Source organism: Rana temporaria, chromosome 13 (assembly GCF_905171775.1).
Source record: "Rana temporaria chromosome 13, aRanTem1.1, whole genome shotgun sequence".
In the NCBI taxonomy this organism is placed as follows: Eukaryota; Metazoa; Chordata; class Amphibia; order Anura; family Ranidae; genus Rana; species Rana temporaria.
In genome coordinates, this window is record NC_053501.1 from 50,899,000 (window position 1) to 50,911,286 (window position 12,287).

The following is a 12,287-nucleotide window of genomic DNA, read 5'->3' on the forward strand; positions in this document are numbered from 1 at the left end:
TTAAATAAAGAACTGTGAAGCAAAATAAGGGTCAGTGCCAATCAAGGCAGCCTAATCAGTGCCCATTTGCAGCCTCACCATTGCCATTAATGCAGCACCCCCATTGACATGAATGCAGCCTCGGAGGAGAAAGAGAGGGGCGGGACAAGCACCAACAGACATACAGTAGAAACTATTGTTTTTTCGGCAGCCTCTTAAATAGAAAGTCCTGCCTCCTATGATGGGCAGAACGGTCATCCAATGGCAGCACAGGAGACGGGACTTCCTTTTACAAAGACTGTGTAAACAGGAAATTCTCCTGCATGTACGGCCCCCGTCCCGCCCACTCCCCTCCAAGCCAGCATGTATATCTTTTGTGGCCCCCAATGCTCAGGGATTCGTTGGGGGCCACAAAAGATACACATGTCAAAATTTCAAGGCGGGCTGTCCGAAACCGGAACGCGGGCCAAGATTGGCCCGTGGGCCAACTTGGGACATGCCTGATTTAGATGTTCATTGGCATGATTATACATGTGCCTTCTTGGAGGAGGGGGACTCACCATGTTTGGAGGAAGAAAAATGCTGACTATGACCCAAAGAACACCATCTCTACAGTCAAGCAAGGAGGTAGAAACATTATGCTTTGGGATTGTTTCTCTGCTAAAAAGGTACAGACAGATTTTGCCGCATTGTAAAATCTTGGATGATAATGGGTCTTTGAGCATGACAATGACCTAAAACATTCCGCCAAGGCAACAAAGGAGTGGCTCAAGAAGCAGCACATTAAGGTCATGAGTGGCATAGCCAGTCTTTAGACTTTAATCCTATAGAAAATGTATAGAGGGAGCTAAAACTTTGCCAGGCGACATCCAAAATACCTTAAAGCGGGAGTTCAACCATTTCTTTTTTTTTTTTTTTCTCCCCTTAGCTTCCTGCTCGTTCGGTCTAGGGGAATCGGCTATTTGTATTAAAATATGATCCGTACTTACCCGTTTTCGAGATGCATCTTCTTCCGTCGCTTCCGGGTATGGGTCTTCGGGAGCGGGCGTTCCTTCTTGATTGACAGTCTTCCGACGGTCGCATCCATCGCGTCACTCGTAGCCGAAAGAAGCCGAACGTCGGTGCGGCTCTATACTGCGCCTGCGCACCGACGTTCGGCTTCTTTCGGAAAATCGTGACGCGATGGATGCGACCGTCGGAAGCCTCTCAGAAGACTGCCAATCAAGAAGGAACGCCCATTCCCGCAGCCCATACCCGGAAGCGACGAAGAGGATGCATCTCGTAAACGGGTAAGTAATGCTCATATTTTAAAACAAATAGCCGATTCCCCTAGTAAAAACGAGCAGGAATCTAAGGGGAAAAAGTGCCCTCTAAGGGTGAACCACCGCTTTAAGGATTTAGAGAAGATCTGTAAAGAAGAGTGGACCAAAATCCCTCCTGAGATGTGTGCAAACCTGGTCACCAGCTACAAGAAACATCTGACCTCTGTGCTTGCTAACAAGGGTTTCTCCACCAAGTACTAAGTCATGTTTTGCATGGGGATCAAATACTTATTTACCAAATTGCAACTCAATTTATATATATATATATATTTGTGTCATGTGTTGTTTTTTCTGGATTTTTTGTCGACTTCCTGTTCCTTTTTTATAAAAATTTGAGACCCTTAATTTCTTGGTCTGATCTGTAAGTATCTGAAACTCTCAGTTCTAGGTATAGCATTATCAAGACATACAATTCGCAAAAGACATGCGTTAACCACACGTCTTTTGCGAATTGTATGTCCATTTTCACTGCGAACAAAAAAAGCATTTGTTCAGCGGTTCAAGTACGTTTTTGATGCACATTTGCCAGTCTCAGGACCTGTTTTTTTTTTTTTAACAGCTGTGAAGTCCGTGTTTGACAATACATAGTAGATAAGGGGTGTCAACTCCTGTAGTAGGAGAGCAATCTGAACTGAAACCTCAACAGAACACATGTGCGATTCAAACGCATTTCCATAGCACTCAAACCTGGAATTCGCACCTGAACCGCACCGTAGTGCTCAGAAAACGCATAGGACGCTTTATAAATTTGCATTGCGGATGCGCCACATATGTGAACAGCTTTGGTGGAAATCAATGTTATTTCACGTCATGATAATCGGATACGGTTCAAAATGCATCCAATTCACACAGATGTAAATGGAGCATAAATTAGGTGTTGTACTTTTCAAGACTACACATATTTCATAAACACATTGCCCGTGAAAGAAGCTTTAATCACACCACACCATTTTTAGCAGTAAAAAACAAACACGGCAACATTGTATTATATTCACAACCCTAAACCACAATGAATAGGAACCAAAATCATTTCTCAAAAACCCTTAACTACTGCAATAAGCACCAGATGGAACAGCAAGCTATAGGGGGTGAAGCATGCAATTTGCAGCACTCAACACATAACATGAAAGCTTTGAAGGTGTACAAAGGGAAGATTTTCTCATGCAACTCAAGTAGCGAGATTCTGTGCCTGTTATAAAGCTGTTTTTTGGTAGTGAATGGGTCTTTCCTAACAGGAAAGAAAAAAAAAACTTTCTGCCCTAAGGCCCCTTTCACGCGGGGGCGGTGTTGGCAGTAAAGCGCCGCTTTAAAGTCAATTTCACCACGCTATTCGTGCATTTTACCCCCTGCTTGCGGCCTAGAAAAGGGTTAAAATCACCTCTGCAGAGGCGCTTTGCCAGCGGTATACCTGCGGTGCCCCATTGATTTCAATGGGCAGGAGCGGTGGAGGAGTGGTATACACACCGCTCCAAAGATGCTGCTAGCAGGACATTTTTTCCATCCCGCTAGCGCACCGCTCCAGTGTAAAAGCCCTGGAGTTTTCTCCATCTGAATAAATCCTAGATCACCTTCGGTTTACACCACTGCGTGTTCATGTTATCCAACAACCCAACTAAGCAATCATTGTGATAGAAGACTTTTTGCTTTGCAAGCAGATCATCATAGGAGCAGTCTACATTCATGCAAATGCTGGGACACTACAACTGATTTACTTATGGATCAGGGCAGTCTACTACAAAATTGCATATGCATGGTTAATCTGCATTGCAGTCTGTTTTTTTTTTTACTATTTTGACATGAACATAAAGGCCTCTAATCTACTAAGCAGAGTCTGCTACCGTCTGGTTTAGTGAATTTGACTTTTTTTTTTTTTTTAAGTCCATCTTTCCCAAAATTCAAGGGGCCAGATTCACGTAGATCAGCGGATCTTTAGATCCGCTCGATCTACCCGATTTAAGATCCGCTCCCGCAAGTTTGCGAGGCAAGTGGGTAATTCACAAACCACTTACCTCCAAACTTGCGGCGGCGGATCGTAAATCCCCCATCGGAATTCAAATTCCGCAGCTAGGGGGAGTGTACTATTTAAATCAGGCACGGTCCCGCACCGATTTAAATGAGCATGCGCCGTCCGCGGAATTTCCCGGCGTGCATTGCACCCACTGATGTCGCTAGGACGTCAGTGGTTTCGACGCTTACGTAAACTACGTCCATCCGTATTCGAGAACGACTTACGCAAACGACGTAAAAAAAATTAAATTCGACGCGGGAACGACAGCTATACTTAACATTGGCTGCTCCTCATATAAGCAGGGGTAAGTATACGCCGGGAAAGCCGCTACGGAAACGTCGTAACACTGCGTCGGGTCCGCGTACGTTCGTGAATTTGCGTATCTCGCTGATTTACATATTATTCAACGTAAATCAGCGGGAACGCCCCCCGCGCCATTTTCAAATTGAAAATAAGAACCGACGGTGTAACACAGTTACACCTGTCAGATCTTAGCCATATCTATGCGTAACTGATTCTATGAATCAGGCGCATAGATAGGACCAGTGTAAGTCAGAGATACGACGGTGTATCAGGAGATACACCGTCGTATCTCTTTGTGAATCTGGCCCAAGATTTCCATCTGAAGCAATGGCCATGGATCTGAAAACCTAGATAATTTCTGGAATTTGAATTATAAGAGTAATTCTGACAAATTCTAGACTTGTAGGTGGCCTGTGGCTAAAGCAGTAGAGCCATCAGGTGTAGGGCTGCTAACCAATCGACCAATCACAATTCTGTGCTTCCCTTATTTTACAATAACTAGACTGTGATTGGTCCTCACATTTAACAGTGTTGATGGTTGGTAGGACACTATGTTAAAAAGCATATGACCCATATCACCAGTACTCTTAGGCCACTTGGCTTACAGCCTAGGTAGTTTGCTGTGGTATGTGGCGCTACAACACAGTAAAATCTATTTCAAGTTTAGAAAATTTGCAAAATGGGACAATAGAACGTATTGGTTTCAAATAAAAAATATTTTCTCTCCTCCATGTGGAGCTTTAGGATATAATTTGGGGACAAACATGTTTTACTGTAAATAGTGAGGACACAAACCACCAACATGGAGAGACACAAGACGAATGACTTATGGACATAAGTAATTCACCTGGGATTTTGATATTCGAATTACAGAGGGGAACTTTGTGCCACTATGGGGAGTGACGGGAAGCTTCCTGCGGCCGGCAGAACGGGAGGAGGAGGAGTAGCTCTCGGCTGACTGACTCTTGGGGATGCCAACCTCTCTCTTGGGTGGAGATTCTGTGCGACCCAACTGGGATGGTATAGGGCTTGTGAAGCGTATGGGACTGCTAGGAGGTCTTGAGGTAGAGGAAAACGGGATGTGGAAAGCACCAAGCTGTGAATATGTCATGAGGGGGGAGGAAAAAAACAAAACAAATAAATAATGCTTGCAAAAGCAATGACCTGTAGCTCAAGTCATGGATGTAGGGCTTTGTCTGCATTTCCTCATAGACGCTCCCTTAAGATAAATGCATGAAATCCAAGAATTTTTAAGCATGAGCAAAAACAAAATGTTATGCCTGTGATCATCAGGACACAAAGAAATCCTCTGCAATCACTCACAATTATGAAACTTGACCAATTATCACCTATTCATTCTATTTGCTTTACACGTTTATTGGAAGAATGGGGAAAGGTTAGATCTCGTCAGGCTTTATTGCTACCTGGGGCTCCATTACAGAGAACCCCCCTCACCTTTTGTTCTGGGGACAACCTTTTACCAGATGGTACACAAGGGGAAATCTGTACCAGGAAAACAAACTCAAGGGGTTGTAAAGGTTCGTTTTTTTATTTTCTAAATAGGTTCCTTTATGCTAGTGCATTGTTGGTTCACTTACCCTTTCCTTCGATTTCCCTTCTAATTTTTTTTTTTCTTTGTCTGAATTTCTCACTTCCTGTTCCTCCTCAGTAAGCTGTTCTGGCTGACTAACCCCCCGCCAGAACAGCTCGGATGATGGGGGCAAGCTTACTGAGGCGAAACAGGAAGTGAGAAATTCAGACAAAGAAAAAAAAAACATTTAGAAGGGAAATCGAAGGAAAAAGGTAAGTGAACCAACAATGCACTAGCTTAAAGGAACCTATTTTGAAAATAAAAAACTAACCTTTACAACCCCTTTAAAAGATTTCTTACTTATGTGTATTTGTTTTTTCCCCCTCACCTCCTGTCCTAGGACAACCTTTTTTCCAGGGTTGCACCGATAACACTTTTTTTTTTAGACCGGAGTACAAGTACCGACTTTTTTCAAGCACTCACAGATAACCAATACTTTTTTTAATGTCATGTTACAGTGGCAATAATATGCAGCACTGATAAAGCGTGGACTGTGTTAGTAGTTTTTTACAATTACATTTTTTACAATGTATATTTTTATTTTACAATGCTTTATTTTTTGGTGGGAGGGGGGAGTGGATGGTGTCTGTTTTTTTTTATCAACCCTGTTTGGGGGGGGGGGGGGCTTTGGTGAGATAGCAGGGGTCTAAACAGACAAAGTTTACGATGCTAACAAAGGAAGGAGTTGGTAGATGACATATGTACTGGCTCCTTCCTCTGCTCTCCATCCTGACAGATCTGGGAGGGAGGGGGGCTGGAGGAGGACTCGTGGAGCACAGAGGGGGACCCGCGGAGCACAAGGTCCAGAGGAGGACCCACAGAGTACAGAGGGTGACCTGGAGGAGGACACAGAGGGAGGGAGGACGACACCTGAAGCCAGAGGAGGCTACAGGGGGACAGTCGCGGGTAATCAGTGCGGCAGTGGGGCTACAGGGGGACAGTCACGGGTAATCAGTGCGGCAGTGGGGCTACAGGGGGACAGTCGCGGGTAATCAGTGCGGCAGTGGGGGGGGAGGTTACAAGCACCGATCCCCCCTATAACCTTTCAATAAAAAAGCTCACAGCTGCAGGAGGGAGAGGGGGAAAAGCGTCTGTCAGCTGCTTTATTGAAAGGCTATTGGGGGGGGGGGGGGGATCTGTGCTTGTAACTCCACCCACCACTGTACCGGTCACCTGTGAGGCTGCCCGGCGGCCCCCTTGCTACACTAAGGATGCCTGGTCCGATGCAACAGGTATCGAATCAAGCGCGAGTATCGATACTCGTGCAAATGCTTGGTATTGGCACCGATACTAGCATTAGTATCGGTGCAACCCTACCTTTTACCAGACCGGAAGTGAAGGAATATCTCCAATGAAGCATCCAACTACAAAAAAACTGGCATGAATCTTAATTCTAACCCACTCTATAAAAAAACAAACTAAAGTTTAGGGCAATAAATATTAAAACAGAAGCTACTAAACTCCTTCAATTGGATTCAGTTTCTATTTACAATTTTACAATGCCTTCTGGGGTGAAATTAAATAAATCACCATCCTAAAAGTCATGTAAAAAAATAACTGTACTTCTAGAAATTTCACAAATAGGTGGTCCATTTTTTTTAGAATCCAATACCGTTACTTGACGCAGTCTGCCTTGTCTGTATACAGCAATAAAAATCAACTTGATGTATATTAAAAAAAAAATCTGATCATATTATAAATAAAATATGTGACTGACTTTAGGGTCCCTCTACAGCAGGGATACGCAATTAGCGGACCTCCAGCTGCTGCAAAACGTCAAGTCCCATCATGCCTCTGCCTCTGGGTGTCATGCTTGTGGCTGTCAGAGTCTTGCTATGTCTCATGTGACTTGTAGTTCTGCAACAGCTGGAGGTCTGCCAATTGCATATCTCTGCTCTACAGCAATATAACAAACATTCCTAGGACATTACTAAAGACACAAAGCCTGAATGCTAAACAAAAAAAAAAATGGGGAAAAAAAAGGTTTATATTTAATTAAATGGTATCTTACCGGAGTGATTGCACCTTCTGCCTGAGCCTCCATAGCACTTGTAGGTGTCGCTGGAAGCAGTTGGCCAGCAGCACCTGACATGACATCCAGTCTGTCCATACACACTCCTGAAGAAACCATGATTTCAAGCCCAACCCTTGAATCAGGTTTATTATGACCCTTACTGTCTGTCCAAGAGCTTGGTTTTGGAGGACCATCTTGTGGAGATTCTTCCAGCACCTGAAGCACCTCTGGTTCTTCTTCTGATGGGCTTCCTGTCACTCTCTGGCCGCGATTTCCATTTGAGCCATAATCCTTCAAATCACGATCTTTGTCCACAATGACCCACTCTTTGGAGTCAACCTCCTGCCGGCAGGAGCTCAGATTAACAGCTACAAACCCATTGCTAACCACTCCATCCAAGTGTTCCGGGGAACTCGCCGATCCAGGCTTTGAAACCTCTGGCACATACTCATCATCATAAAGCCAGACGTGGTCTGCATGCGTAGAAGCAGGAGCAACAAGTGTCTTTCGCGGTTGAGAAGGTGAAGGAGAAGAGCCATCAGGTCCCTCTTTTGAATGTGCTTCCTTCAGAACTTTTTCAGCACTTTAACAAAAGAACAAAAATACATTTAAAAAAGGGAAACAGCCGAGTTGTCTTCACAACAAAAATATTTCTTACCCTTGAGCATCTAAGCCAGTCAGCTGTGGCAATCAGCCACAACACAGTAATGCACAGCTAACAAAGCTACTATGGTGGAATTTGTTAAAGGACAACCTCTATCAATTTCAGGAGGCAACTAAGCTAAAAGTTGAAAATCCAGGTATATTACATTTAAAGATTGAACAATAAATCTGGAGACCCAAGAAGCTTGCTTGGCACGTCTCCTGATAGCCTACCCTGCAGCAAGGCATACTCACCAATCCATGCTTTCTTACCACTCAGAGCACTTGCTCTGTTGCTCTACTGGAGCAGGGCTTCAGAGAATGAGGGAACATGTGTCTTCCTCCATGGACAGTGCTAGGGCTGAACACCCATTCACCAAGCCCAAACATTACCCTGATGGATGCAGATGTAGTCCCTGTCATGGGACAACAGCAACCAAGAGTGGAGCTCACCCAGCGTGGACTCCTGCAGCATGCAGCCCATGAGAAAAGCATAGATCAGTGAATATTTTTTGCTGGAAGGTCGACTGTGGGCTCTTTCCCCAACTACTGAAAAAAACATGGTTATAAATAAAGGTTTACATATGAATCAAACTGAACCAAATACAAAATGCACACAATTTCAGCACATATGGTGCAAGAAATCATCATAAAATGTTAATTAGCATTAAATAGAACCTACAAACCCCAACAGGGGTTCTACCTATGTTACAATTCTCTCCATTTCCCAAGTAAAACTGCACATTGGCTTCTAGATTGTACTATCCAGCTCTACATAAAATTTTAAAACACTTACCGTATTTATCGGCATATAACACGCACAGGCGTATAACACGCACCCTAACTTTAAGCGGGAAGTTTCAGGAAAAATACTTTCCACAGACCCCTGCGTATAACACGCAGGCACAGTTTACCCTCTATTTTCAGGGTAAAAAAGTGAGTGTTATACGCCAATAAATACAGTATTTTTATTTTGTAATATGCAGGGAAGCCGCGCCCCCCCCCCCATCATTACCATTTACATTTATTAAGAACATATTGGTGACTCATTCAATTGGTGTAAGCTGCCTTTTTAGGTAGACGAAATTGTAAAAGGTAGCATGAAAGTCTTTGAATTTCATTTACATTAAGTTTAAATGACTTTGCCCACCCCCATACTGTGAGTAAAAGCTAAACTAGAGAAGTTTTCCTACCAGTTCTCCAAGAACTTGTCAGCATCAGGTTTCGATTCCAAAGTCATTCTCTTCTCCAGTTCAAAGCTATGAATGTTGCGCAGTTTGCGCAGAAGGGGGACATCTCGATCGAGCGGTGTGGTTTCAGATCGTACACGCACAGGAGAGCCGAGACTTGGAGCATTATGTAAACCATTTGCCTGGCCATTACTATGTTCCTCCTCCGTAGCAGCCTAAAAAATAAAAATACACTTGTATTAAAAAAGTTATATTGTTATAAAACCCTCCTACTGTACCCATTAGGGGAAAAGTGCATTCATAATTGTTTAGCTTTAGGCCCTGTTCACACGGGGCGATTAGCTTCATCCCCTGTGCAGGGCCATCTTTTACTGGCACAGGGATGCACAGGTGCTGCGTGCATCCTCATGCCAGCATCCCACACAGCCACTGTGTCTCTATATGACATGCGGGTGCATACAATTGTGGGTCCTCGAACGCACACAGGGTGTGAACAAGGCTTTAGGTTAAAGTTAAAGCTCAAGATAAAAAAAAAAAAAAAAAGGAGAGACTTTTTCAGCAGTAGTCAGCTTCAGCTTCGAGATCTTTCACAGTTTTTTCGTTATTTTTTGCTGTTAGTTGTCCTTAGCCTGATGGCCAGCATCATTCAACCAACTTCCTCTCACCCCAGGTCATCCTGTACCCACCCCACCTAGACGTATACTCTGAACATGGATAGGGTGTGTTCGGAGCAAACGCCCATGCTTTATGCCACCTTAATGCATAACAGTGTACAGCGGCATCTTCTACTTCATCTCGATAGCCAGGTTTACACGTCAGCAGCAAGTCCCAAGAAAGTAATTATGCAGACTCTGCACACGGTATGGCCCCCTATTTGGCCATGTGCCTGGGGAATTATGCATATGTAGCGCCTGGTTACTTCCAAGTACCGGTGCTTTGTAAATTTAGAGGGGGATCAGAGAGTCAATTAGCTCTGATCCAGTTAATCTGTTCAAATTGGGTCTCTGTCTCAGCTTGGCTGTGCTGTGGGCTCATTCCATTGTTCCTGGGGTTCTGTTCTCACCCCAGGACGATAGGTGGCAACAGTGGAGTCAAGGTTTGGGTGCTTTTCCCCAGTAACCTATCAGGAGGGTTTCTCCTCGCTGTGCATGCTGGGGGAGGGTATTTATGAGACAAACGCCATTGGTCTGGGTCTTCTTCTCCTGGGAGTGTGGCACCCACCTTTAGGGTAACTGCATCACGGCGCCCCAGTGAAATGGCCTTCCAGGCCAGGGTGCGCGTGCCACGCGGGGTTCCTGGTTCCGCGACCACGTTGGTCCGGAACATTTGAGCTGTGGCTGGGCCCCAGTAATTGACTAGGTCCCCAATACAGAAAATATCCCAAGCAAGGAAGCTGTTCGGTGGGGATCCCATCTGAGGAGAGCCAAGAGAGACTGGCGATCCAATAGGGTCTCAACAAACCACTGAGAATCAAGGTAACCGGACACAGAGGATGGTCACCTTTCAGTCGGTAACCTGCAAACTACCTGAAGGAGATCCAGGCGCAAAATCTATCAAGGAGGAGGGCGTGGCCTGGACATGGCTGAGTGAGGACGCTTTCCATCTGAGCTCCCGGCCTGATCCCCCTATTTTCGGCCAAAAAACACACTCAGACCGGCATGATACCCGTAAGGAAATACGGGACCAGAGCAGCATCTAAAGGGACACCCTCCGCGAAGATCTCGGGGAATATCCAGAGATATTTCAAGACCTGCCAGGAAGTCTCCCCCGATTCGGGCCTACTGGCGACGCGAGACCATCCGGGAGTATCCCCACGCGGCGCAGAGGTGGATCCAACTGAGCAAATATCGAACCCTGGTGGTTCAGAGGACTGACTCACTTTCGCCCCTGACCCTCCGGAAGACCCCCCAAGGGAGGAGATGGCGGACCTACAGGCTCCGGGGCCGGTAGGCCTGGACCCGGCCATCAAGGCCATGCTACAGGCCTTACCGACTAGACGGGACATTGAAACGCTGATACTGAAGCTAGAGGAGACACACAGGAGAGACATTCAGGAGGTGAGAGGGGAAGTATCCACACTTACGGACCGAGTGGCTTCGGGCGAAGAATCGGTGTCCTCTCTGGCGAACCGGGTGTCAGCGTTGGAGCAGGCCCGGGACCAACACCGAGAGGCGGCTATAACACTTCAGCTCCACTTGGAGGATGTGGAAGATCGAAGCCGCCGCAGTAACCTGCGGATTCGCGGGGTCCCCGAGCCGGCGGCGGCGGAGAATGTGGGCGCCAAAGTGATCGACCTATTCCGCGAGGTGCTGGAGGATCCGGAGGCGGTGGTCACACTGGACAGAGCACATAGAGCGCTTGGGCCTAAACCGGCGGATCAAGACAGGCCGCGAGATATTGTGTGCCGCCTACACCGCTATGCCCAGAAGGAAACAATCCTCCGCAAGGCCTGGGATCTCGGGGACATAGAGATGGACGGTGCCCAGATCCGGATCATGCCTGACCTCTCCAGAGCAACCCTCCGACGCAGAGCACTACTACGCCCTCTTCTGGACCTCGCCAGGCAAACGGACCATACATACCACTGGGGGTATCCACTGTCGGTTACTTTCCGGAAGGATGCCGGCGCCTTCACCCTCCGGACCGCTGCGGACCTCCCAGACCTCTTCCGTTTCATGGGCGCGGAGCCCATCCAAGTTCCTGACTGGCTGCAGTTCTTCCCGCGCCCGATCGGCCGATCGGGTGCACCGGCATACGGAGGTCCCTTCGCCCCACGTCCCCAGAGAGGCAGGAGGCGCCGCAACTCGGCTCGTGGACGAGCGGCACGTGAGTAGGCCGTAGGCCAAGCATCTGATCCCTCCACCCGTGCCACCACACCTTTCCGGCCCTACGCTCCCTGCCCCGGAGAAACCCGTGCCGCCCACCCGGCTACCCGCACCCCTAGAGACACCCGGACCCGGATGATGGACGGGATAGACCTTGACTGGGGGTCCCACCCCCCTCCCCCCGCGTACCTCGATTATGGCCGCCCCGCTTGCGGGTCTTTGCCTCAGGTGACATCCGGTACTGACCCCTCTCCTCCTCACTATGGGTGCCCCGGGGAGCTGCCCTCATCTTTTGATCTTCCTCGGCTGAAGAGATCCTAATAGGGGGACGATATAGCTCCCGGGGCTTCACACCCCCCCCCAGTGCTGGGCATAATACCCTTGGAACGTTAGCTCAGCTGCGACCGGGACCC

The 12,287-nt window shown here is 46.9% G+C and overlaps 1 protein-coding gene across 2 annotated transcripts in view; it reads right to left on the reverse strand.

Moving 5' to 3' along the window:
- The window catches only part of TTBK2 (tau tubulin kinase 2), a 124,506-nt gene that overhangs the window by 7,539 nt on the left and 104,680 nt on the right, over window positions 1–12,287 (reverse strand). The window contains exons 12-14 of one of the 2 annotated variants that reach the window (XM_040333075.1): window positions 9,053–9,264; window positions 7,215–7,800; window positions 4,460–4,708 (exon numbers count right to left, since the gene is read on the reverse strand). In XM_040333075.1, coding sequence (XP_040189009.1) covers window positions 4,460–4,708; window positions 7,215–7,800; window positions 9,053–9,264 — 1,047 coding nt within the window. The remainder of the gene's footprint in view (window positions 1–4,459; window positions 4,709–7,214; window positions 7,801–9,052; window positions 9,265–12,287) is intronic. The other variant, XM_040333077.1, reaches the window with a different exon arrangement.